Genomic DNA, 27,905 nt, shown 5'->3' with positions numbered 1-27,905 from the left:
GCGAGAAAGTTCCTCTACTCTTTCCCCTTTGGCTCCCCTGGCCCACTGCCCGGCTGGGGCGCAGGCGGCGCGATGCAGGCTTCCCGCACGGGGGCGCTGTCGGAACAGGCTGCGGGGGTGGGACAGGGAGCCTCCAGGCGTCAGCCAGGTGTCACCGAGGGGCCGGGGCTGCAGGTGCAGAGTCCCGCTGCGGGGAGGCGGCGGAGCCGGCAGGGCGGCAGTGAAGGAGCACCTGCGATGGGGAGTAGGCACGGGGAGGGCCGCGAGGAGCCATAAGCCCCGGTGGACTGGGTGGCGCTGCGCTCCGAGGGCACGATGGCAGGGCCGTGGGGCGCGCCGGGCGGGACCCCGAAGGGCAATGGCAGCGCGCTGCTCAATGCCTCTCAGCGGGCGCCGAGCGGCGGGGAGGGCGCGGGGCTGCGACCCTCGTGGGTGGCCTACACGCTCGCCTTCATCCTCATCTTCACCATCGTGGTGGACGTCCTGGGCAACCTGCTGGTCATCCTGTCTGTGTATCGGAACAAGAAGCTGAGGAACGCAGGTAGGGGCTCCCGGGGCCGGGCAGCCCCCCATGTTCACCCTTTCCGGCCACTTTGCAGAACACAGCCCCCTCCTCAGCTGTCAATTAGCTTTTTCTTTAAAAAAAAAAAAAAAAAAGTGACTTCCTTCTTAAAAAAAAAAAACAAAAAACAAAAAAACGGGGACTTTGAGTTCTTTTTCCAGAGAAGCCCGTCAGTTTATTTTTCCTTTAACCTGACTGTGTTTTTTCTTTTTTTCCTTTCTCTCCCTCTTCCTCACGCCCCACAATGAAACAAGGAGTCTTAAGTCCCTAAGGGTTAGAACACTTTGCCAGAGTCACGTCCTCTTTATTTTAGGGGAAAACCACCTCACTATACTGTGATCAATTTCTGAGGTTTATTGGATTAAGACACATCAGACACAGGTTGCAGAAAGTTCCTCAAGAAGTCCTTCCAAATCAGATCAATGAACTTATCAATTGCTTGGTCTTACATATAATTCCCCCCCAACTTTATTAAAATAGGAGAAAATAAAAGAGCCTGTGAAATGAGCAGCTTTACTTTAGTTTTGCTGCCAGGAGTAGTTTTCAGTTTTTAGCGTGCAATTTAAAAAGACTCCCAAGGCTCCTAAACATGATTATTATTCCTCCAAGTTAAACAAGTTTCCATTTTGAAAACAGAAATGTTACAGTAAAGAGTATACATATAATATACTACTCAAGCTAATTTTGTGTTTGAGTTAAACTTGCTTTATCCTCCAAGCAATGACTTGAAATTGGTTTCTCTTGGGTGGGAGACCAGGGATGATTTTCCATAGGACACTGGATGTTCAGATCTTTAAGAGATGATTAGGTGCCTAGTTCTTTATTTAGAAGCTGATATTTTGGAGGTTGCAGCACATGGGAAGTTGGAATCTTGCAGGAACTTTCGTTTAAAAAAAATATTCACATGCCTGAAATAATTCTACTTCTGTCTTATGAAAAAGAATTATAAAAAGTGCACCATCCACAAGACTTTGTCTTTTATAGTCTGTTCATGTGCTAAGCAATTTTTCAAGAGGGCAGTCTATAAAATGCTTTTCTGTAGCTAATGGGGAGACTTGGAGCGAGCTTTAGTTTGGGAAGATTTTGAACTTTCATATTTGTATAATTGGGACTTTTTATTCAGATGTACCACTGTTCCAATTCAAACCATTTGAGGGTTTCTAGAATGGATAGTAATTTGAAACGGGAGAGAAATAGCTGATTCCAATGAGTTTTGGGATGCTTGTCGAAAGTTCTTATGATTGTTCAATCCTTCCCTTTCAGTTACATTATTGTGTTGGCATTAAGGATGGAAGATGCAAGAAGAGAAGAAATGAGATAAGGAAATAAGAATGCTAAGGCTTCCCAAGCTTTGAATGCTCTCTTGGAGGTCTGGTATAATGGTAGGGTTCCTTATGCCCCCTCCCTCAAGAGAGCACACTGACATTCGACTTCCCGGAGAAGAAATTCAAAATGTTTCACAGCTGTATCGCAGGGACACTGGTCAATCAGAGCAGACACAGGCTCCGAAGGCCCACCAGGTTCTTAGGTGCTGGCAGAATGTCTGCTCCCTTCTGTCCACACTTAGATACTAGAATTGATGCTACCATACTTGCTCTTCTGAGTAAATTTCATAGCATAGTAATGGGAAGATTCCTGCACTGGAACACTAGGATTAATATCCTTGCTCTCTATTCTGTGATCTGAGAAATCAGTTATCCAAGCCTCTATTTTACACTCATGTCAAATACAGAAAACATCTATTTTCTTAGCCTCACATATATGGGAAAAGATACTTTGCATATGGAAAATGATGCATACTTTGAAAAGGGCAAAGTAGGTGATGTTATGTGCTCTTTTTTTCTAGGTATATGTACCAAAGATATGTTAAAAAGAACTTTAAATTTTTTAAAGATTTTATTAATTTGTCAGAAAGAGGTGTCCCAAAAACAATTTTAATTTTTAAAAAAGATTTGTTTATTTTAGAGAGACAGCCAGGGAGTGTGTGGGGGGAGGGGCCGAAGGAGAGGGGAAGAGAGAATCTCAAGCAGATTCCCTATTGAGCATGGAGCCTGAAGTGGGGCTGGACACGGGCCTCAATTCCAGGACTCTGAGATCATGACCTGAGCCGAAATCAAGAGTCAGATGCTTAACTGACCGGGCCACCCAGAAACTCCCAAACAACCTTTTTTTGTTACTGAAATCTGTTAAAAACAATTGAACTATAGACCTATGATTTGTGTACTTTATGTACACCATGCTTAACTAGAACTTTAACTAAAAAAGTAAAGCAAGAGTACAATAGTATCTTGCCTATTCAAAATTCAATTATCTGGCCATCGAACCTATCTAGAATACAGCCAATAAATGACAATAAGCAAAAATAACAGGCTTTCTCCCATAGCTGGTTTGTTTTTAGAGACTGAGTGAGTGAGGCCAGTGTCCAGATAAGTCATCAATGAGGAGGATGACTGAGACAGTTCAAGGAACACCACATGTGGCAAACAGCATGGGCTGAAACAGACTCATCAAAAGCAGGTCTGAAAAACTTAACAAGCGCAACCTTTGGGAGGCAAGTTGTAAAGCAAATACCTCTGCCCACCATTAACTGCTCTTGAAACTCATAGTCCAATAATGTATTTCTTAATTGTGATCCTGAGCACTCAAGGAGCGGTCCGGTCACATACGGTGTGTTCTGTTTAAGAAGACAGGGCCGTAAGATTTTAGAAAGATGCCTATCTAAAGTAGTTATTATTTTAAAATCTGGTACACAGTGGGGTAGACTCTTAATATAGTAAAAAAAAAAAATAAAAAGTTCCCCAGATTGACTGTAAGACCGGAGTGCCAGCGCTGTGTTACATGCTCGAGTGCAGCTCTTGTTGGATGCAAGGGTGCCTGCACTTGTTTCCTTTCAGGCCTATGCTGAGTGTTCTCTCTCTCCATCCTGCATTTCTACTCAGAGAGGCTGCAAAGAGTATGGAGAGAACATGGACTTAGGGCCTCAGAGATCTGAGTTTCAACCTGGGATGCCCCAGGGCCATTTCTAAGATGCTTCCGGTCTCAGGCCTGCATGCCTACTGAAAAAAGACTGCTTCTAAATTGAGGCATAACACACACAGCCAAGTGCGCAAAACAAAGACCCTGCTTATAATGAATTTTTCCTTATGTGTGCACATGTGACCATACTTCTGAGAAATGAAACAACTTGAACTAGAAGCACTGGAAACTACCAGTGTCCATTTTTCTCTTTTACTATCTGCAAGCAGATGGTTGTCTGTACTGAACTTGGCTCTTTCTTTCTCTGTAGCCACTGCTCAGACACTGAAGCCTGAGGCTCACTGCCTTCTCCAGGACCCATGGCCACTCTCACCATCAGTTCACCAGTACTCCAGGCTAGGTCCCAGTGAATGTCTTCATAGCTACCTTGATTGAGCCCTTGGCCATTCTGTTCACTGTATCCTGGCTTTCATTTTCTCTTTGCTCTTTTCTTCTCTTCCTTTTCCTTCTTTCTTCTTTCCCATTGTTTCTTACTCCCTGTTCTTCAATCCCTTTTAATCACCATCATTAGATTTGATCTCTTAGTAGAGGTCACATGTGTATCTGTTTCCTAATTGTGTCTGTTGCGCATCAGCAAAAAAAGAGAGTGCTAAGCTTACAAATATTATATTCTAGAAGTTCACTTATAAATGTCTTAGAAGAAGATATGATACAATATTTGGCTTCAGTGCTGGCCCACAACAATATGGCTGAAATAATACTCAGAATTGCTGGGTCAGCTGACATTCATGAGCTCCTGAAATCAAGCTGCCTTGATCTAGGTTCTGACCCCTTTGGAATCCTGTGAGAATGGGGAAGTGTGGTGTGGAAGGAACAGGTGGAAGCTTCCTTTCCTAACTTAGAAATGTCAGGACAGAACTTAGGGGCAAGACACGATTATAGAGGTGGGCTTAGCATCAGAGATGGAGGGAAAGAAGTATAAATATATGCATTTGCTCACAGTCGAGTGCTCTTGTGTTGGGGACAAACATATTAGATCCTACACGGAAGTGTGGGAGGAGCTTGGAGAGAGAATGGATCCAGAACTGCACTCCAGGTCTTTACTGAATGGATTTTACAATTGCAGATAAATCATCATCTCCCTGGACTGTTTCCACATCAGTAAAATGATGGGGTTGGACAAAACCTGGAGTCCCTTTTGATGCTGGTATCCTTTTGTCTACATGATTATTACACTATGAAATTAGAGATTAGAACGCAATGAAACGGACTGGCAATAAGAACTGTGGGTATAATGACACAGACACTTACAGTGATGACAGACGTCACAGACCTAGGAAACAGTGTCCTCATGAAAGTGTGCCTCACTGTCCTAAACTATCTGGATCACTTGTCTCATATATGCTAGAGAAAAAGACCTCTGCAGGACATCTGGTTTCCCTGTTTTATGTCCCAGGAAATGTACACAAGTTTCAGAAATTTCCCATATAGTTCTCCCTTCTTGGAAGAGAATGAAGTAACCAACTACGCAGAAACAATAGGTTGGTCCTCTGGGACTTAGGCAGGTTCTTGTGAGTTTGGGTGGGATGAGCCAGGGACACTGATGATGAGCTGACGTGCTGTGTGTGTGAGTGAAGAGTCCTCCTCGGGGAGCATTCCTGTAGTCAGATGGGCTCTTCTAGGCCTGCAGTGACCCCTTCAAAATGTAACCACTCTGGAGCAACAGCCTCAACTGGCAGCCAGCCGGCCATTCGGTTTGTGATAACACACATCTCAAGAACGGGGGTTCACACGAGCGAGCACGTCACTCTCACTCAGGTGTTTAAAAGGGGATGGAAGATAAGCCCTTCACCACATTATGAAATAAAGAATCAGACAATGTCTCCTGCAAAATCAATTCACGATGTCTCCATTGAGGTCCTAAAGGTGGCCAGTTACGTGATTTACTGGTGATCTAAAAACCAGTGTTCTGTGAGATCGTTAAAGCCAAAAACATAAAACGTAATAAAATATCTGTATATGAACCAATTGCCCAAATCCCAAAAGAAAAAGAAAATGCATTTTGGACAACACTACTGAGGCAGTTTATCCTTTTGGAAATCTTTCTTTATAAAGATTCATTTTGCATCCAATAGTCTCTTCTTACTGTAAGTGATGCTTTCCTGCGATTCACTTAATATCCATGGACATCAGATACAATGTAAACAAAACTGTAACAAAGGTCTAACTTCCAGGACATGGGCAATTAAAACAGACAGTATTCCTCAATAATCTGCTCTGCTGTCTTAATTGAAAATCTTAACCTTTCGTGATAAAAATTTAAGTCTTTTTTTTTTTTAATTGTTCTGGTCCATAACTAATTTTGCAAAAGCCACTGGTCATCTTTTGGTGAATATTTCCACTTAAAATTATGAGTATCTTACAGCACCCTTATCAAGCTAACCCCAATTATGAAAGGAATTTATTTTTTCAATCCTACAATTTTATTTTAAAAATTTATTGATTTGTGTTTGAAACATTTTTCAAGCTTGAGAAAACTAAAATAGGAAATTAGTGAAATTGTAGTTTGTGGTTCACTTTTCACAGACAGCTATTTTGATCTGATTTCTGTAGATAAAGTAGAAAAACAACTTCTTGTTTGGAATGTCTAATACTTTGTATTTATGCACATAGAGAGATTCTCAGTTTTAAAAGCACTTTCCCACATTTTGTTTTATTTGTCCTTATAAAATCTCCTCAGGTAGATAACAAAACTAAAACCCCAAATTCACAAATAAATGATCAGTATTTCTTATTCTAGGAACCCACCCAGTATGACCGTGGAAGGAACACAGGTATTAAAAATCAGACCCAGGCTGAGTCTTTTACACCTGCAGTACCTTTATTTGTACTGTGTGTGGGGTCTATTACTCAATCTCTCTAAGCCTTAGTTTCTCCATCTATCCAGTGGGTACTTCTCTCACAGGGTTGCTAGGAGGGTAGATTTAGATTCTGCCCATCCATCCCCCATCCATCTACCAATCACTTTGAAGTTGCAAAATACTATAGAAATAATGGTATTACTATGTTATTATTAGTATATATTCTATAATTAGTTTTTGTTATTTTTATTTTTTTTAATGTATTTTTTAAGTAAGTGGACAATATGAACAATAAGAAGTGAAATCAGTCAGAAACTAAAGATTTAGGATCTAAATCTCTTTTGCAGCATTATGGAAATTACACAAATTCTCCGATGTCACTATTTTCCCTTTCATAATAAACATTTTCTCTCCATAGCAAGTAGTACCGAGATTTTGACTGTTTCAATATCCAACCCTTGAGAGGCTGATTATTTCCATATCCAAAGCTGTTCTCTAATTTAAAATACATCAGCTCTGGAAGCTACAATAAACTTTCTCAGACAAGTATGTTACCATTCAAAAAGTTATGACCTGTTCGTGCAGACTTGGAAAATGATTTCAAGCTAACAAAGTCAATGTTTAATATAATCCTCAATTTGATAGAGTTCTTATCAATACTGTTGACATTTTCCTCCTATAGGTCTTCATGAGATTTGAAATGATTGATTCAAGGCAATTTTTTATTTTTAAAGACATTTTATTGATTTTTCCCCCTTGCATTCTTAGCCACTGTTTAAAGTTTCATGACTTTTTTTCTGATCTGTGTAGTATATTATTATCGAACTCTAAATTATATCCAAATTTGCCAAAGCAATCCTCAGAATTGCTTGGAAACCTTACAACAGTGGATTAAGACTCCTAAATACATCACTGATTTGGGGGGTCTGCGTGACTAAATCTGCATCTGATCTTTGGCTCCTCTAGCTCTTCATCTCATAAGAAAGTAGCAGTTTTTAGCATTAAATTAATCACAGATAAGATGGAGCTTTTCACAATCATTTTTCTCTTGGCAATTCTGAAAGTTAACCAAAGTTAAAAGTCCTAAATTAAACCTCCTGCATTTAGTTCTTACTAACATCTGATGGCTTTGTTTTTAAAAGTATCTGATTTGAAAAATATCTGAAAATATCTGAATTGAAGACAATTCCATTTACAACTGCACCAAAAAGAATAAATATGTGGGAATAAACTTAACCAAGGAGATGAAAGATCTGTACTTCAAAAACTGAAAAATACTGATTAAATAGGGGCGCCTGGGTGGCTCAGTCGTTAAGTGTCTGCCTTCGGCTCAGGTCCTGATCCCAGAGTCCTGGGATCAAGCCCCACATTGGGCTCCTCCTCTGGGAGCCTGCTTCTTCCTCTCCCACTCCCCGTGTTCCCCCTCTCGCTGGCTGTTTCTCTCTCTGTCAAATAAATAAATAAAATCTTAAAAAAAATACTGATTAAATAAATTGAAGATGATACAAATGGAAAGATATGCCATGTTCATGGACTAGAAGAATTCATATTATTAAGATGTCCATACTACCCAGGCGAATGTACAGATTCAATGCAATCCTTATCAAAACACCATAGTATTTTTCACAGGACCAGAATAAATAATCCAAAAATTTGTATGGACCACAAAAGGCCCCGAGAAGCCAAAGATATCTTGAGAAAGAAGAACAAAGCTAGAGGTATCACAATCTCAGACCTCAAGATATAATATATAGCTGTAATAATCAAAACAGTATGGTACTGACACAAAAATAGACACATTTATAAATGGAACAGAATAGAGAGCCCAGAAATAAGCCTACACTTATATGATCAATTAATTTATGACAGGAGGCAAGAATATACAGTGGAGAAAAGACAGTCTCTTCAATAAATGGTGCTGGAAAAACTGGAGAGCTACATGCAAAAGAATAAAACTGGACCATCTTCTTACACCATACATAAAAAATAAACTCAAAATGGACTCAAGACCTAAATATGAGACCCGAAACCATAAAAGTCTTAGATGAGAACACAGGCAGTCATTTCTGTGACATTGGCCACTGTAACATTTTTCAAGGAATGTCTTCTCAGGCAAAGGAAACAAAAACAAAAATAAACTATTGGGACTATATCAAAATAAAAAGTTTTCGCACAGAGAAGGAAACCATCAACAAAACTAAAAGTCAACCTACCAAATGGGAGAAGTTATTTGCAGATGATACATCTGAAAAGGAGTTAATAACCAAAATATATAAAGAACTTACACACCTCAACATCAAAAAACCAATCTGAATAAAAAACGGACAGAAGATCTGAATACACATTTTTCCACAAAGACATACAGATGGCCAACAGACACATGAGAAGATTCTCAACATCACTAACCACCAGGAAAATGCAAATCTAAACCACGAGATATCACCTCACACCTGTTATGATGGCTATTATCAAAAAGAAGAAATAACAAGTGTTGGCAAGGATGTGGAGAAAAGGGAATCCTTGTGCACTGCTGGTGGGAATGTAAATTGGTGCAGACACTGTGGAAAACAGTATGGAGGTTCCTCAAAAAATTAAAAATAGAGCTATCATATAATCCAGCAATTCCACTTCTTGGTATTTATCCAAAGGAAACAAAAACACCAACCCAAAAAATATATGTCCCATATTAATTGCAGCATTATTTACAATAGCTGAGATGTGGAAACAACCTAAGCGTCCCTCAACAAATGCACGGATAAAGAATATGTAGTATATCTGGATACATACACACACACACACACAAACACACACACACAATGCAATATTAATCATAAAAAAGAATGAGATCTTTGCCAATTGTGATAACATGAGTGGACCTAGGGGATATTATGCTAAGTGAAATAAGTTAGAGACAAATACCATATGATTTCACTTAAATGTGGAATCTAAAAAAAAAAAACCCAAAATCAAAACAAAACAGAATACGACCCATAAATACAGAGAACTGGTAGCTGGCAGAGAGGAGAGGGATTTGGGGGGGGGGCAAAATGGGTAAAGTGCATGGGAGGTACAGGAGTCCAGTTATGGAATGAATAAACCATGGGAATGAAAGGTACAGCATAGTGTAGTCAAAGGTCCTGTAATAGTGTATGGGGAGAGACGGGAGCTACACTTGCAATGAGCACAGCGTCACATATACAGTTGTTGAATCACTATATCGTACGCCAGAAACTAATGTAACATTGTGTGTCAACTATATTTCCATTGGAAAAAAAATACGTTTTGAAAAATATACGTTTTGGAAGTCATTTTAAATCTCTATAAAGTCTTTGGACCTTGTTCTGCTCATTCTTCATTAGTATCCTTAAAAAATGATAATGGGAATATTTGAGGTGAATACTGAGGTCTCTAATTAGAGTTTTAAGTTGCCTGGCTGATGGAAATGCCCTATTTTCTAAAAATGAAATACACGCACTCAGGATTTTCTCGGCTAGCAGAGGCAATTAACGGCTTTTGTTTTTTTGTTTTTTTTAAGATTTATTTATTTTGAGAGATAGGCTGGCAGGGGGAGGGGCAGAGGGAGAGGGAGAATCTCAAGCTCGATCCCAGGACTCTGAGATCATGACCTGAACTGAAATCAAGAATCAGACACTCAACTGACTAAGCCACTGAGGTGCCCCAATTAATTGCTTTTAAAGAAGTTGTTCATGCTCAGAACTCTGCATGGTAGCACGAATCCCATCCACTCTCCTAAAAAGTCTAAAGATGCTTCCTTAATCAGCATCCTAAGTTTTTCATCTTTCAAATAGGTTGGCTAACCAAGCTGACCTGACACATGACTGCTCTATGTGACATCTCAAGAAATTTCAGTGAAATTCAATGATGCTACAATTGGGGAATAAAATTCTGGATTTTCTGGTTGAGGTGCTCTAAGATTTAGTCTTCTACAGAGCTATCCACTTTTGGCAATCCCATTGAAGGCATTAGTCTTAGAAGAAAGAAAAAGAAAAAGAAAAACAAATAAATCTTGGTGCTGAATATTTTTCAGGCTACTTAGGTTGAATTTGAGTTGTGGAGCTTCTGGCTTAAAAGGATGTTTACCTGCTCTGATCTTGGAGTGCTTCTGGAGCTTACTGGATTGAATATTCATTTAAACAAATATTTATTGCATGGCTACAGTGTAAGATGGAATATAAATTGTCAGCAAATACTTGTTGGCTTGCCAAAATACAAGACAATGTACTAAGCTTGTGTAAAACATGGATCCTACTATCAAAGAGATTAGTTTCAATCAAGGCCCGTAAAATTCTTTTATTTTAAAATAAAATAAAAATAAGACATGGCATACAAAGGTATAAGACTACAAACATGTTTATATAGCAGAAAAATGTTTCAGGAGAAATTTGGAACTTGGTTGGTAGATGGCAGCTGAAGCCTGAAGTACTCACAGATGTTTTAAAAGATACTGCCTGACAGACGGTAACTGCGCTCCTCACGGTGAGCATTTTGTGATACACGTGAATGCTGAATCCCTATGTGGTGCCCCTGAAACTAATACTGTCAACTATACTTCAGTTAAAAATGAAAAGAATTTTAAAATAATTTAAAAAGTTATCTGTAGTGTAGCTAAAATTCAAATTAAAAATACCTAAATAAAAGATGTTAGTATTAACATCAGGATGAAAGAATACGTAATAAACAGGGAAATATGAAAGCTACTTCACCAATGGGGCAGAATCAAGGAGAGAACTTCAAAATATTGTCAATAACGGAGACAAAGCATAGCTATTGGCAAATAAGACCCTGGCTCCTTATCTTTTGAAGAAAGTGATACAGCCTGGAAAAATACCAGTTGGAGGTTTGAGAACCAGCCTAACTTAAATTTTAAAATTTTCTCACATAGTTATTAAATGGAAGATGATAAATATTTTAATCAGTAACTAGTATCTCCTCTTTTATAATTTTCTTAACCCATTCCAAAATATAAAACTCTCTTCTTATGTGATCTCGAAAAGGATAGTGTGCTTCTAACCTTCATGTATTCATTCATTCCCCCCCCCCTTTTTTTAATGACTGTTGGATGTCTCCTCTGTGCCAGGTCTAGGATAATTTTGGAGCCTGGAACAGAATTCTGTGGTGAGACAAACGCTAGTTAATTCACTCTAATTTTAAAATTTGGCTTATTCTATTGATCTGGGCCTACTTTGTGCCAGTACCATACTGTTTTGATGAATACAGCTTTGTAATATAACTTGAAGCCTGAAACTGTGATGCCTCTAGCTTTGCTTTGCTTTCTCAAGATTGCTTTTGCTATTTGGGGTCCTTTGTGGTTCCATACAAATGTTGGGATTGTTTGTTCTAGTTCTGTGAAAAATGCTGTTGTTATTTTGATAGGAATTGCATGAAATGTGCAGATTGCTTTGGGTAGTACAGACATTTTAACAATGTTTGTTCTTCCCATCCAGGAGCATGGAATGTCTTTCCGTTTCTTTGTGTCGTCTTCAGTGTCTTTCAACAGCATTTTATAGTTTTCAGAGTACAGGTCTTTGACCTCTTTGGTCAGGTTTATTCCTAGGTATCTTACGATTTTGGGTGTAATTATCAATGGGATTATTTTCTTAATTTCTCTTTCTGCTGCTTCATTATTGGTGTATAGAAATACAACCAGTTTCTGCACATTGATTTTGTATACTGAGGCTTTACTGAATTAGTTTATCAGTTCTAGCAGTTTTTTGGTGGAGTCTTTAGGATTTTCTGTATAGAGTATCATGTCATCTTTAGTGAATGTTTTACTCGTTCCTTACCAATTTGGATTCCTTTTCTTTCTTTTTGTTGTCTGATTGCTGTGGTTGGGACTTCCAGTACTATGTTGAATAACAGTGATGAGAGTGGACATCCTTGTCTTGTTCCTGACCTTAGGGGGAAAAGCTCTCACATTTTCCCCATTAAGGATGATGTCAGCTGTGGGTTTTTCATAGATGGACTTTATTATGCTAAGGTATAGTCCCTCTAAGCCTACTTTGTTTTTTTTTTAATCATAAATGGATGTACTTTCCCAAGTGTTTTTTTCTGCATCTAATGAAATGCTCATATGGTTCTTATCCTTTTTCCTGTTGATGTGATATATCACATTGTTTGATTTGTAAGTGTTGAACCACCCTGACAACCAGGAAGAAATTCCACTTGATTGTGGTGAATGATTTTTTTAATGTATTACTGGATTCGGTTTGCTAATATTTCATTGAGAATTTTTGCATCTATGTTCACATCATGGATATTGGCCTGTAGTTCTCTTTTTTAGTGGTGTCTTTATCTGGTTTTGGTATCAAGGAAATGCTGGCTGGCCTCACAGAATGAAGCTGGAAGTTTTCCTTCCTCTTCTATTTTTTTGAATAGTTTAGGAATAGGTATGAACTGTTCTTTGAATGTCTGGTAGCATGTGCCCATGAAGCCGTCTGGTCCTGGACTTTTGTTTGTTGGGAGTTTTTTGATTATGAACTCAACTTCTTTGCTGGTTATTGGTCTGTTTAAATTTTCTATTTCCTCCTGTTTCACTTTTGGGAGTTTATATGTTTCTAGGAATTTATTCATTTCTTGCAGGTTGTCCAATTTATTGGCATATAGTTTTTCATAATATCCTCTTATGATTGTATTTTGTAGTGTTGTTTCTCTTCTCTAATTTGTGATTTTATTAGAGTACTTTCTCTTTTTTTCTTGGTAAGTCTGCCTAGAGGTATGTCAATTTTACTGATTTTTCAAAGAACCACCTTTTGGTTTCATTGATCTGTTTAAATATATATATATATATATATATATAGTTTCTCTATCTTTGATTTCTGCTCTAATCTTCTGCTGCTTCTGCTGGCTTTAGGTTTTGTTTGTTCTTTTCTAACTCCTTTAGGTGCAGGGTTGGGTTGTTTATTGGAGATTTTTCTTGCTTCTTGTGATGGGCTTGTGTTGCTATAAATTTCCCTCATCAAACCACATATGCTCTTATCCCAGAGGTTTTTGGACCATTGTGTTTTCATTTTCATTTGTTTCCATGTACTTCCTTTTTTCTCCTCTTATTTCCTGGTTACCCATTCATTGTTTAGTAGCATGTTATTTAACCTCTACGTATTTGTGGTCTACCCAGACTTTTCTCTTGTGGTTGACTTCTAGTTTCATAGCGTTGTAGTCAGAGAAGATACATGGTATGACTTTGATCTTCTTGAATTTGGTGAGGCTAGTTTTGTGGCCTAACATATGATCCATTCTGGAGAACGTTCCATGTGCACTTGAAAAGAATGTGTATTCTGCTGTTTTAGGATGAAATGTTCTGAGTATATCTGTTAAATCCATCTGTTCCAGTGTGTTGATGCTCTGTTTAGATGATCTGTCCATTGATGTTAGTGGGGTGTTAAAGTCCATTACTATTATTGTATTATTGATTAGTTCCTGTATGTCTGTCATGAACTGTTTTATGTATTTAGGTGCTTCTATGTTGGATGCATAAATATTTACAATTGTTACATCTTCTTGTTGGACTGTCCTCTTTATTATTATATAGTATCCTTCTTTTCTCTTTTTACAGTCTTTGTTTTAAAGTCTACTTTGTCCAGTATAATTATTGCTACTCTTTCTTTTGATATCCATTTGCATGACAGATATTTCTCTATCCTCTCAATTTCAATCTGCAGGCATCTTTAGGTCTATAATGAGTCTTCTATAGGCAGCATATAGATGGATATTGTTTTGTTGTTGTTGTTGTTGTTTTTATCCATTCTGTCACTCTGTCTTTTGACAGGAGTGTTTAGTCCATTTACATGCAAAGTAATTATTGATAGATATGTATTTATTGCCATCTTATTACTTGTTTTGTGGTTGTTTCTGAAGATTTTCTCTCATCCTTTCTTGTCTTCTTCTCTTTCATGTTTTGCTGATTTTCTTTAATGATATACTTGGATTTCTTTCTCTTCATTCTTTGCATATTTATTAGTGGTTTCTGATACATGGTTACCATTAGGATTGTATATAACCTCCTCTGCATATAGCAGTCTGTATTAAGTTGATGGCCATTTAAGTTTGAACTTTCTCTTTTCTCCTCTCCTCCCCACATTCTAGGTATAGGTTATTGTTAAGTTTTTTTGACCGATTTTTTACAGAAATATTCCTTTTTACCGCTATTGTGTTTCCTACCTTCACATTGTTATTTGGGGTCTCTCCTTTCCATTCAAAGAGTTCCCTTTAATACTTCCTGCAGGGCTGGTTCAGTGGTCATGAAGTTTTTGTTTGGGAAACTATCTCTCCTTCTATTCTGAATGATAACTTTGCTGGACAGAGGATTTCTAGCTGCAGATTTTTCCCATTCAGCACTTTGAATAGATTATGCCACTCCCTTCAGACTTGCCAAGTTTCTGTTGAGAAATCTCCTGCTAGCCTTATGGGTTTTCCTCATAAGTAAATAAGTTAATATAAGTTAATGTTTTCTTTTGCCGCTTTTAAGACTTTTTCTTTATCATATTTTGCAAATTTAATCAAAATGTCTTGCTGTCTGTCTGCTTTTGTTGATTTTTTAATAAAGATTTTATTTTTAAATAATCTCTACACCAAACATGGGACTCAAACTTACAACCCAGATATCAAGAGTTGCCTTCTCATCTCATTGAGTCAGCCAGGCGCCCCTGCTTTTGTTGATTTTGATGGGAGTTCTCTGTGCCTCCTGGATCTGGATATCTGTTTCCTTCCCCAGAGTAGGGAAATTTATAGCTGCTGTTTCTTCAAATAAATTTTCTGCTCTCATCTCTCTCTCTTCTTCTTCTGGGACTTGTATAACATGAATGTTATTATGTCTGGTGGAGTCACTGGGTTACATAGTTCTATTCTCATTTTGTGTAATTCTTTTCTCTCTTTCCTTCAGCTTGACTAATTTCCATTATTGTGTCTCCTAGGTCACTAATTCGTTCTTCTGCTTCTTCCATCCTGCTATTTATTCCATCAGGCATGTTTCTCATTCCATTTATTGAGCCCTTTATCTCTGTTATGGTATTCCTTATCTCTGTGAGAAGGGTATCATTCATGTCTTCCACTCTTCTCAAGTCCAATGAATACCCTTTTGATCATTGCTTTAACGTCTTTATCAGGCATGTTACTTATACCTGTTTTGCTTATATCTCTGGCCATGGCCTTGTCTTGTTCTTTTATTTGTAGTAAACATTTCCTCATTTTGTCTGCCCCTCTGTGTCTGTTTCTTTGTGTTAAGAAAGCTATGTCATTGCTTTTGAAGGTAGTGACTTTATGAGGAGGAGGTCCTCGAGTCCCCTACAGTGCAGTGTCCCCTGTTCACCAGAACCTGGCCCTTTAGGAGAGTGGCCTATGTGTGTTGCTTACATCCTATTGTGTCTGAATCACTTTTCCTTTCCATGCAGTCATCTGCACTGACTCTTCGCCTGTTGTTGGCTATGCTTGCTTGTTGTATTAGTGGGACTCAGGCAGGCCAGCTCTGAGGGTACATGTCTGCAGGGAACTTGGGAGTGGGGCACCAGCATTAGCAAAATTTGCAGTGGTCTACTAGTTCTATGCTGGATACCCTGAAGCACAGTGGTGCTGAGTATGTATGCTGAGTGCACAGATGGACATGGAGCATGGTGTGCAGAGGCAGCCACACACCTAGTGTCTGGGCATGGAGTGCAACGGTGGCTGGGAAAGCACTACTAGGCATGCAGCAGCAGCTGGACCCAGTGGCAGCTGTGGCCCTGGTGGTGGGGTAAGGCATGTGCATAGCTTTAACAAAATTTGCCTTGATAACAGACACATGAAAAAATGTTCAAAATCATTAGCCATCAAGGAAATTCAAATCAAAACCACACTGAGATACCACCTTACGCCAGTTAGAATGGCAAAAATAGACAAGGCAAGAAACAACAATTGTTGGAGAGGATGTGGAGAAAGGGGATCCCTCCTACATTGTTGGTGGGAATGCAAGTTGGTACAGCCACTCTGGAAAACAGTGTGGAGGTCCCTTAAAAAGTTAAAAATTGAGCTACCCTATGATCCAGCCATTGCACTACTGGGTGTTTACCCCAAAGATACAGACGTAGTAAAGAGAAGGGCCATATGCACCCCAATGTTCATAGCCATTGCACTACTGGGTGTTTACCCCAAAGATACAGACGTAGTAAAGAGAAGGGCCATATGCACCCCAATGTTCAATAGCTAAATCGTGGAAGGAGCCGAGATGCCCTGCAACAGATGACTGGATTAAGAAGTTGTGGTCCATATATACAATGGAATATTACTCAGCAATCAGAAAGAATGAGTTCTCAACATTTGCTACAACATGGACGGCACTGGAGGAGATAATGCTTAGTGAAATAAGTCAAGCAGAGAAAGACAACTATCATATGATTTCTCTCATCTATGGAACATAAGAACTAGAATGAGCAGTAGGGGAAGAAAGGGATAAAGAAAGGGGGGGTAATCAGAAGGGGGAATGAAACATGAGAGACTATGGACTATGAGAAACAAACTGAGGGCTACAGAGGGGAGGGGGGTGGGGGAATGGGATAGACCAGTGATGGGTAGTAAGGAGGGCACATATTGCATGGTGCACTGGGTGTTATACACAACTAATGAATCATCGAGCCTTACATCGAAAACCGGGGATGTACTGTATGGTGACTAACATAATATAATAAAAAATCATTATAAAAAAATAATAAATTAAAAAAAAAAACCCACAAAATTTGCCTTGAGCCCTGTGCTGAAGCTAGACATGTGTGTGCAGCCCTTCCTCCTGTAGGTGGCTCTGCATTTGTGCTGGGGGGCAGGAGAGGAAAATGGCATCTGCCAGCTCCCTTGTTTTCAAAGAAGTCCCCCAACATGCTCCAAAATCGTTATGAACAGATCTGTCTCCTGTTTGCCCCCAGTGTTGTATAAACTGCTGTTGTTATGTTGCCTCTCCATGCAGGCTGCTGTCACTTTAAGGGTGGCCACCTGGCTATCACTTGCCCTCCTGGTTCACCCAGTGCTGAAATCAGCTGACTTTCAAAGCTCCAGGCTCTAAGTCTCACTGGTTTTACAAATTCATGGTATTCAGCCCCTCTGGTTTTAAGGCCAAACCCTATGGAGATTAGTTTTCTACATGCGAGCTCCCTGTTACAAGGACCCATTTCTCTGCCCTCTGCATACGTGCAGCTCCCTCCCTCCTGCAGGTAGCCTCTCTCTGCCTTTCTGACCTTCCAAACCTTTCAGATGCAACTTCTCCATATTTAGTTATGGAATTTGTTCTGCCAGTCTTCTGGTCGCTCTCTGGTTTATTGACTTGGATGTGGATTGTATCTAGTTGTAAACATGGTACGGGTTGAGCTCAGGGTCCTCCTACTCCGCCATCTTCCCAAGCTCCTTATAGACATCAGTAGTTTGTGTTTAGCTTATAGATGAAAGGGCGAATCAATCTGACTGTAATGTGGATATTTACATATTACAAACATCCCCCTAAACCGCTCTTCTGAGAAAAGAGTAACCCGATCTAGAATATGAGAAGAATTTCTGGCAGGATTTCACACTTTTAAAAATTGATTGAAAACTGGACTAGAGCAAGTTTCAGCAATGCGGTGTGGGTAGAACCCAGGTGTTATAGGAAGGTGACTTTAAAATAGGTAGGAAGGAAACAGAGGGACAACTTTGTTTGATTGTTTGAAGGGAGAGGAAAGGTCTGATAGCGAGAAGAACAGGAGGATAGAAGGCAGCTTATTTGCCAAGGGAGAGCTCTACAAGATGACAAGGATTAGGGGAGGAGTCCTTGCCCGGAGAGATGTTGCCACAGCAGGGGCTATCTGACCATGGGAGGAGCATTCTGTGAAGCACAACATCCAGTTTCCACCACAGCAGAAGAGAAGGAATGAGTATTTATCCAAAACCAAAGGTATTCCATGCACTCTCTCTCAGATCCTCTCCATGGTCATTATTATCTTGATTTATTACATATTAAGAGACTGAGGCTCTGGGAAGCTCTGACTTACCCAAGGTCATTTAGCAAGTATCATGGTCAGGATCTGAATGCAGTTGTGTTTGTTTCTAAACTTAAGGTCCTCATTGCCTCTAACAATCTGCAAAGACAAGTTTCTCAAATATAGTCCTTTGAAATTTAAGAATGTAAGACATTGCCTGTGAGCTTTCATGTACAAAATAAATAGATTCTTCTTCAAGCCAATTTATTTTTTAGTTCTGAGCCTCTGGATTTGCTATGTAAAACACGTGAAAAATGTTTTCAAGAGTAGCCAAAGTTTTTCCTATTTAAACTGGTCTTTATCTGTTTGATATTGGGCACAGTTCAGGTACAGTCAGGGTTTTATTTATTATTTTTTTTTCTTTTTAGAGAGTGAGTATGCATGGGTCGGGTGGGGGGAGAGGCAGAGGAAGAGGGAGAGAGAGAATCAATCCCAAGTAGGCTTTATGTTCACTGTGGAGGGCTTGATGCAGGGCTTGATCTCACATCTCTGAGATCATGAGCGGAGTTGAAATCAAGAGTCAGACACTTAACCAACTGAGCCACCCAGGCATCCCAGGATTTTTTAAAATTATGAACAATAATTCAGTGGGTCTCTAATCTTGCTTTCCAAGTTCAAGTCCAGGCTAAAATGAAAGAAGGAATGAATACTGGCCTGTTGGAAAAAACCAACATCCTGGCAAATAAGAGCAAAAAAAAGCAACTAATTTCTACTTTTGTATGAGTGGGGTTTAGAAACTTAAGGGTACATTAGTTCATCCAGCAAACCATGGATGGAGTCACATGTTGGTTTGATTTGGAAGAATGTGTATGCATAGCAAGGATGAAAAGATTAAAAAGCAAGACCAAAAAGCATTTAAGTCTGAAACTTTGACCCAATATGGCTAGTTTGTTTCTATAAGATAGCATAGTAAGTAGTTCCTCTTTTTGTTTTCCAAGAAGTGGGTGACTTCTTTAGAAAACCACCTAACCTCGAGATGCCAATTCTACTTTTGAATTCAGCTTACTAATTCACATCTGGGAACAACAGTGTTACTTTGGTTCCTGTGGAAATAGGGTGGTATGAAATTGCCCCATACCTGACATCTTGGGCCCAAAGAAACAGTGCTGGAATTTAAACACACACACACACACACACACACACACACACACACACACACACACACACACCTAACCTCATCACAGAGCTGGAAGGCCACCTTAGGTTGCTTACAAACAGAACCTGAGAGGGAGCTGGTAGGTTCAGTACTCCTGCTTTACTAAGGGAGATCTCTCAGGAGAAACCTGTAGTGGATGAGGGAAGCTGCTTAGGGCAGGGGAAGAGTCAAACAAGGATGGGATCTCAGGTAAGGCCTAGACTTGGCTGGATCCAACAAGCTGAGGCCTCTGGGTATAAATCCAACCACAAAGTTGTGACCACCGGAGGTGAAGGGGCTGGCCTTTTGAACTCCATTGTCAGTTGGTCATTCATTTTCTACTCAACTGAGGGCAATTCTCTGGAGGAGGCAGCTGCAAGTAAATGGAAGCACCAACACTCATCAAAATTCAGGATAAGGGCACCAGCCTGGCAGAGGGCACTTGGAAAGGGTATTAGAAGCATCTACTCCAAGGCCTAGGACACAGACAGGATGTAGAGAAACAATCCAGAGACCAGCTTGCCATAGAAATGGGCACCCTCAGCCAGAGTTCTGAGGGGAGTCCATACAAGGAAATGAATTCTCCTCAGGTGAAATCATCACACAGATTTGACTGCTGCCAAATTAGGAACAAGATAGATAGAGCCACAGAAACATGTTGATGAAGACAAACTCAAGGCCCCAAATTTGTACAATGTTAGATGGGGAGATAGATTTCTTGCCTGTCCAGGTGACTCAAACCTTCCTTCTTAAAGCTCCGGCACATTGGCATTCCTGCCTGAACTGGGATGCTTCATTTTCCGTTGGCTTTAATCACAGAGCATGGCAGTACTGAGGCACTCCAGGGAAGGGAGCTCCTGCATTGCAGACATACACATCCTTGCTCCTACTGTGTAGTAACCACCCAATTTTCCCTTGATAATCAGGATCAATCATTCCACTTGGGACAGTGACCCCAGTCTTAGTCTATGGATTCCTTGGAATGAGGAGTCCAAAGTAGCCAGGTGGCAGTCTCAACTTCCAGTTTAAGGAAACCACTCTTATGTCTCTTGGTGGAGCATTCCTCTCTTGGAAAACAAGACTTTAGAACAACAGAACCTAAAGTTGTGGGGACAGGAAGCAAATGTTTTGCTAGGGTGTCACTAGGATAATTATGAGAAAAAATGACCATTTACTCCCTTGATTTTCTGACCTATGAATCCAGTCCTTGATTTATAACACATACTCCACCATACGGAACCCTACCCTATGCTCATTCAGCTGTTGCTGAACTAAACCCTCATAAGCCATTCTACCACAATGCCTTGCTTCACTGGCTATAAACTGAGTTCCTCAGTCAAAAGCAAAGTTTTTACCATAAACAAAGACAAAGGCACCTTGTAATTCTATGGATGTCAGATTGGTGAATAATTAAGGGTGGGAGAGGCAAATTCATATCCAGAATATGCTTCTATTCCATTGAGAACAAAGTACTCCCCCTTTGATGATGGAAGTGGTCCAATGGAATCAATCTACCACCATTGTCTGGCTGATATTCTTGGGGAATGGTGTCATATCAGTGTTGGTCCCTGTTGTTGACAGGTTGGGCATTCAGCAGGACAGCAGTGGCTATAACCAGGTTATTTTCATGAGTAGGAGTCTATGTGGCTGGGCCCATTAGTAACTCCTATTTCTTCTGCATGATAACTTTGTGAGTTTATTGGTCAGGGACAGTGGTGACCAAGGAAAGATTAATGTCCACAGGTTGTGTCATTAAGATCCTCTTCTGCTAAAAGAACAAAACAAAACAAAAACAAATCCTCTTCTGCCAAGGTTGCTTTTTGGTGAGTGTTTGTAGAGGACACAAGTATCTTCCACACTCAGTGCCCATTCTTAGAATCTTCTCCAGATTCCCGTGTTACCAGTTTTCTAAACCTGTTCCTTCTAACCTTCGACTGTCTAGCTATACCATTAGCCACTGCCCATGAATCAATGTAAACATGCACCTGTGACCATCTCTCCTTCCATGCCAAAAGAACACCCAGTTTGAAGTTCTGTTCAAAGTTCTTTGCACTAGGAGGATTTTCCTTCATCCTTGTCCCTGGATTTGGCCAGTAGTGCTACAACATCCAATTTTGGGCAGCACCAGCCTCTCATGAAAACCCATCTGTAAAGCATGCCAGAAGTTGTTTTTTTTTTTTTTCCCTATTAACTGACCAAAGGGGAGTCTTCATAAGCCCAGAGGTGCAGGTTGAGTAAAAGGGGGCAATGAGGCAGGAATGTGGGCCATGGGCATCTGTGACATTTGCTCCTGCAATTTACTTGTGCCCTCGGTACATGCTTGAGACAGATTTTGTCTGTACCACTTCTCTGTGATGCTGTGCAGGCCGACCTTATGATCTAGTGGGTCAGACGCCACGCAGTCCGTAAGAGATCTTTCAGATCACACCATCACTTGGTGGTCGGTCCATGGCCAAGTTTTCAGATGCTGGTAAGTCTGAGTAGCAAAGTCAAAAACTGTTTCTCAAAAGGAGAATCCTAGTCTGCAAGGGATAGCCAAGATTTGTTACCAAATCCTAAAGGTCTGTAGTTACAAGTCTGCTAATGGAGCCTTATATCTTTCAGATCTGCCACAAACAATTAAAACACCATTGGATCAGATGAGTCAAACGGCAGAACAGCTTCCGAGTCTTTTCTTGTGCTGGGCCCCACTCAAAACTGCCTGCTTTTTGCGTGACTTGGTAAATGGATTGGTTTAGCATGTCAAAATTAGGGGTGTGTGTGTGTGCACACGCGTGTGTGTATTTAGCGGTAGGAGGGCGATGCACCAATTCTTCTTCACCTTGGAAGGTGAGTACAGGTGATAATTTAAGTAACTTTTTGCCACCGCATGCCATGAACTACCAGTGTCCCCTTTACTAGCAGAAATAAGGTTTATTTTAATGCTTTTAAATCTAGTGTTTTTAGAGAACCAAACCCAGGTAACCCAGAACCAATACAGAGAAACCCTCCTTAGGTTCTTGGTCTACTTCCAGTACCAAATTCTGTATCAGTCAGGGTTCAATCAATTTGAGAAACAAAATCAATAGAGCAATTATAGAAGCTGATTAACAAATTCAGTTGTGGTTTTGCTTCTGTGTCTGGTGCTGGGACCTTGTATCAGCCAGGGGTCTTCAGAGAAACAGAACTCTGAATAGATCTACATTCTAGTAATACAGTAGTTTATGTTCTATTCAGAGAATAGCATGTTCTATATACAGCCGTATAGATAGAACAGAATAGAGAGAGAACAGAATATATTCTATTAGTATGTTAGTATATATTCTGTTCAGGGAGTAGTATATTCTATTTGTATGTTAATATATTAACATTCAATAATATTCTACATATTTACATACACACACACACACACACACACACACACACACACAAAATAGACTATGTTTATTATGAAGAATTGGCTCGCTTTACTATGGAGGCTGAGATGTTCCCCAGCCTACCACGTACAAGCTGGAGACCCAGAAAAGCTGGTGTAGTTCTGGTGGTCTGAGTCCAAAGACCGGAGGACCAGAAGCACCTATGGTGTCAATCACAGTCCACAGACTGAGAAGACTGGTACTCCAGCCCAAGTAGTCAAGCAGAGAGAGTGAGTTCCCCTTTCCTTCAACTTTTTTGTTTTAGTCAAGCCCCTAATGGATTAGATAATGCCCACCCACACTAAGGAGGTCATTGGCTTTACCAGGCCTATTCAATTGCTAATTTCCTCTGGAAACACACTCACAGACACATCCAGAAGTAATGTTTAACCAGCTCTCTGAGCATCCCATGACCTGGTCATGTTGACACATAATTAAATTAACCATCACAAGCCTCAAGTCCATGGATAAGCCAGCCGAGAAGAAAAGATGGATGTCAAGAGGGAAAGCAAGGAGAACCTTGGAGGAAGGACAGGAACCCAGGAGGATGAACTGAATTCCTGTCAGTCTCTCACTTTCCCCAAGCTGGGGTGGAGCTCAGAGAAGGAGTGGGAGCTGTGGGCACGCTGAGAGCACCCCCATCACTGCAGGCCAGCAATAGGAGTCAAAGAGCCAGAGCCACCAAGGTGCCTGGTGCTGCACGCTGAGCTTCAGAATGTGGAGAGAGCCTGACTACTGCTTCACTTCCTCCTCTTACATCTCACGCAGCTTGTCTCTGGTGGGGAACATGACCCTGGAGCCCTGCATTCAAACATCCTTTCAGCTTAGTCCATACAATATAAATGCACTCTGCATTTTGTTTAAAGATATAACTCAATGCCAGGTCTTATTGGAGGGGGAGAAAGACGTCTCAGATGGGCACTGCCCTCATGGAGTTAATGGCTTGCGGTGTAGGAAGGCGGTGAGAAGAAGAGAAATACATAGAAAAGCAATGGCACCTTGCTTTGGCCACTCCCAGAGGGAAGTCCCAGGACTAGTTCCAAAGGAAGCAGTTTAGAAAAGGCAACTTTTCAGCTGGCTAGTAACTGATTTTATTCATATCTGTGCCATACTTCACTTACAATTTAAGGTTTTATTCACCAGAATGAATGTTTGCTCAGCATTTTATAGTTTGCCTGTGTCTTTAATCACTGTGAGGCTGTCAGGTGTTTCTTCTTGTTACCAGTAGAGAGACCTCCAACTGCCTTCCCTTTCCCTTATTCTGATTCAAACATGCTTTTTCAGAATTATGCCTGAAGAGGCTCTAAGCCAGGGCCTGCCTGGCCAGAGGGCCCATATCCAACACTCACATATTTCTGGCCATAGGAACTTTCTTAAGGAAATGCACTGAGTGACATTAACAAATAAACAGCACTGTTGCGTCTTGCATTAATTATATGACTTCATCCAATTTAACTCCGTATTTCTGTTTTCCTCATCTCTAAAAAGTAGGAATTATTCTGCATGATCACTAATATTCCTCTCAATCTCAACATCCTAGGAGTCTATAATTCCTCTATGGTAAGGACTGGAAGTAAATCCAACAGGAAAGGAATTGCTAGCCATGAACAGAAGTTATTTTACGTTTCAGAATGCACTGCTGTGCTGGTTGTAGGGAGTGTTGGTTGTCTGTAAAAATGGACAGACTGCTATCTCTCTGGAGGTACACGCAGGTGAGATGGAAGAGATGATCTTGTAATGTGTATAATCATGATGAAGTTATTTACTCTTACCTCATCGTTCCTCTTCCACCCCCCCCCCACACGCACGCCCCTAGCAGTTATGATAAAGCTTCCAGATGAGCTACCTGATAGCCACACCTGCATACAGTCTATGGCTAAACTTTTTTTCTCCAGACACTTGTAAAAGGGGATTAATTCAAAGAAAACTAAACCAATGATTTAAGTAAAGACTTGAACAAAAAAAGAAGCATATTTGCTATAAACTAAATGGAGCAGGGGATTAAAGCTATGAAAGAAATGTATGACATTGTTTATTATCTTATTTTTAAGCTCTTTAAAAATAAATCTATTTATGTCAGTTTGTTATCATGACGTTCTGGGTAAAAATGGACTGCCTCGATGATAATTTCTAGCTGAATTTCATATATTATACATAGTTTTAAAGTATTACACATTTTGAGTTACAAATTCATTTAAAAAAAGCCCACTTTGGAATTTAAATATTTCACTGGTGATTGAAATTGTTCTGTGGGGACAAATAAATTTGTTTTTATTGATTTAATTTGGCCTCACGTTACCAGTTTTCAAAGAAATTGTTTTTACAACAATTTATCTGAAATTCCTACCTATATGGCAAAACCTTCCCTTTTTTTAGCCACAACTGCTCTTTTACTTCACTTCTTTGCAATTTTTGGAGGAATGTGGAGTAAAATTAATCAAACAGGAACCTCAAATACAAAAGTTGTTTTATTTTAGATATTGGGAGATGACAATTTACTATCTGCCATCAAGCACTTGAGCAAAAGTCTCAACTGGGAACTACTATTCCAGATCTGATTACAATGGGGACACACTCTTAGGGTACTGTGGTATAGAAATAGAGGAAACTTAAGTCTACAAATAAATATAATAAAAGGCAAAATATACGGTCACTCCTCCTGGAATGTGTCCTCCCTGCTTCTTCCTAGCTCACTCCATTCCTTGCTGCCGCTTTTTCTACACATACTCTTATACTTCTTTCTCTCTCTTTTAATTTTGTTTTTCTAAGTTTGAGGATCATAGGATCCCTGTCTGTTCCTTTCTGTTTATCCAGTACCTATAAAATGCACTTAAGGTTTTATTGAATGAAATTTATTACAATTTAATCTAAATTAAATGTGGTATAAAGTGATTTAGAAGCCTGCAAAACAGGAAGGTCTTCCATGTAGTTGGGCAAATAATTAAAAGCCTGGGGCATTTCCATTAATGGTGGATTTGGGAAAGTGGGTAGCATTTTAAAAATTAGAGAAAAGAGCCGTTGAAGGCCAAAGGAATAGTCAGAAACAAAGGCAAATGAACTACAAAAGTAAAGGACATACTTGCAGAGTATCTTACAAAATTCAGCTAGAGTTCCTTGTTTTTATACTTTCAACTGTGTTATTATATTAACATAGAAAATATTTAGGGTTTAATCTTTATACCTTAGGTTCTTTATGAAATCTAGAAGTATTTCTACCTTCTCCTTGGGATGGAGGTGAGAGTTTTGTAGAATACCAACATTAACTGAGCACTTATACGACAGATACTATTCAGCATTTGACACGGACTGCCTCAATCTGTCCTCATCGCAGCCTTATGAAGAGGGTACTGTCATTATGTCCATCTTACAGAAGAGGAAATTGACATTTGGTGAGATAATATAACTTGCCCCAGTTAGGCAGCCAGGAAGGGGTGAAGCCAATATTCTAACCCAGACAGTTGATGAAAAAACCCCTTTTCTCTGAACTATTGTACTGTGGGTCAAGGATTCACTGCTGTCCAAGGACAGCAACCAAATAATTCGAAAAACAAGAGTTTTGAACATGGAATATGCCTTGTTTTAGGAATGTGGGAATTTGCGAACAGTGTGGCATTGATTTGACAAGGGCAACAGTGGGCTTGCTTCCTGATGAAAATGGCCTCCATTTCAGTTATAATATGGCAGTCGCTGTGATACCAGGTTAACGGAGTTGCACAAACAGCTCTTAAAAAAAACAAAAACAAAAACCAAACAAATAAAAAACTCTGAAAGAAAACCAGTGCAATCCATAGAAAACTGGCAATAACCTGTACTTCCTAAACCTCTCTCTTTTAGGAAATCTATTTGTGGTGAGCCTTGCAGTCGCGGACCTGGTGGTGGCTGTTTACCCATACCCCTTGGTGCTGACATCTATCGTTCACAACGGATGGAATCTGGGCTATCTGCACTGCCAAATCAGCGCTTTCCTGATGGGCCTCAGTGTCATTGGCTCCATATTCAATATCACTGGAATCGCCATTAACCGCTACTGCTACATCTGCCACAGTCTCAAGTACGACAAGCTATACAGTAACAAGAATTCCCTCTGCTACGTGCTCCTGATATGGACGCTGACACTCGCGGCAGTCATGCCCAACTTGCGTACCGGAACCCTGCAGTATGACCCAAGGATCTACTCCTGCACCTTTGCACAGACTATCAGCTCAGCATACACCACAGCCGTAGTGGTTTTCCATTTCATCGTTCCTATCACCATAGTCATCTTCTGTTACCTAAGAATATGGATCCTGGTTCTTCAGGTCAGACGGAGGGTGAAACCTGACAATAAACCCAAAATGAAACCACAGGACTTCAGGAATTTTGTCACCATGTTTGTGGTTTTTGTCCTTTTTGCCATTTGCTGGGCTCCTCTCAACTTCATTGGTCTCGCTGTGGCTTCAGACCCTGCCAGCATGGGGCCCAGGATCCCAGAGTGGCTATTTGTGGCCAGTTACTATATGGCATATTTCAACAGCTGCCTCAATGCAATTATATATGGACTACTGAACCAAAATTTCAGAAAGGAATACAGAAGGATTATAGTCTCACTGTGTACAGCCAGAATGTTCTTTGCGGATAGTTCGAATGATGCAGCACATAGGGTTAAGTGCAAACCCTCTCCATTAATGCCCAACAATAACCTAATAAAAGTGGACTCTGTTTAAAATACAAAGCACTACTGGCAAGATACACCACTGCTCAAGGTCTTACTCATTTTCATGTTTGCTTCCTTTTTGACAGATGCCTAGAAACACAGCACAGTTGAGAAAACTTGCACTTCTAAGAGGTTGCCTCTAGTTTATGAGCTCATATGCTGTCAGCCTTTTGAATAAGTCTCTAATTCTGCTTATGAAGAGAAATTCAGAACATAGAGTTACATGTTAATTCGAGAATGTGGTTCAGGGACAGGGGTGGAGGCAGTACGTTTAAATAAAAATGCTCAATGTA

The 27,905-nt window shown here is 40.1% G+C and overlaps 1 protein-coding gene across 1 annotated transcript; it reads left to right on the top strand.

Moving 5' to 3' along the window:
• Window positions 1–315: 315 nt before the first annotated feature.
• MTNR1A (melatonin receptor 1A) lies at window positions 316–27,622 on the top strand. The gene is made up of 2 exons (XM_045785863.1): window positions 316–541; window positions 26,754–27,622. Exons 1-2 carry the CDS (start codon window positions 316–318, stop codon window positions 27,620–27,622), a joined length of 1,095 nt encoding a protein of 364 aa, XP_045641819.1.
• The last annotated feature ends 283 nt before the right edge of the window (window positions 27,623–27,905 follow it).

Source organism: Ursus americanus, chromosome 27 (genome assembly GCF_024610735.1).
Source record: "Ursus americanus isolate L20-20 chromosome 27, mUrsAme1.1.p, whole genome shotgun sequence".
NCBI classification, from domain to species: Eukaryota; Metazoa; Chordata; class Mammalia; order Carnivora; family Ursidae; genus Ursus; species Ursus americanus.
The sequence above is the reverse complement of the archived record's forward strand: the minus strand, read 5'-3'. Positions and strand labels throughout refer to the sequence as shown.

What these genes read in the sequence shown, in the direction of transcription:
- MTNR1A (XM_045785863.1), top strand. Translation starts at nt 316, where the DNA reads ATGGCAGGGCCGTGGGGCGCGCCGGGCGGGACCCCGAAGGGCAATGGC. An exon ending in CAAGAAGCTGAGGAACGCAG is followed by an intron (nt 542 to 26,753) that starts GTAGGGGCTCCC and finishes TCTCTCTTTTAG; the next exon opens with GAAATCTATTTGTGGTGAGC.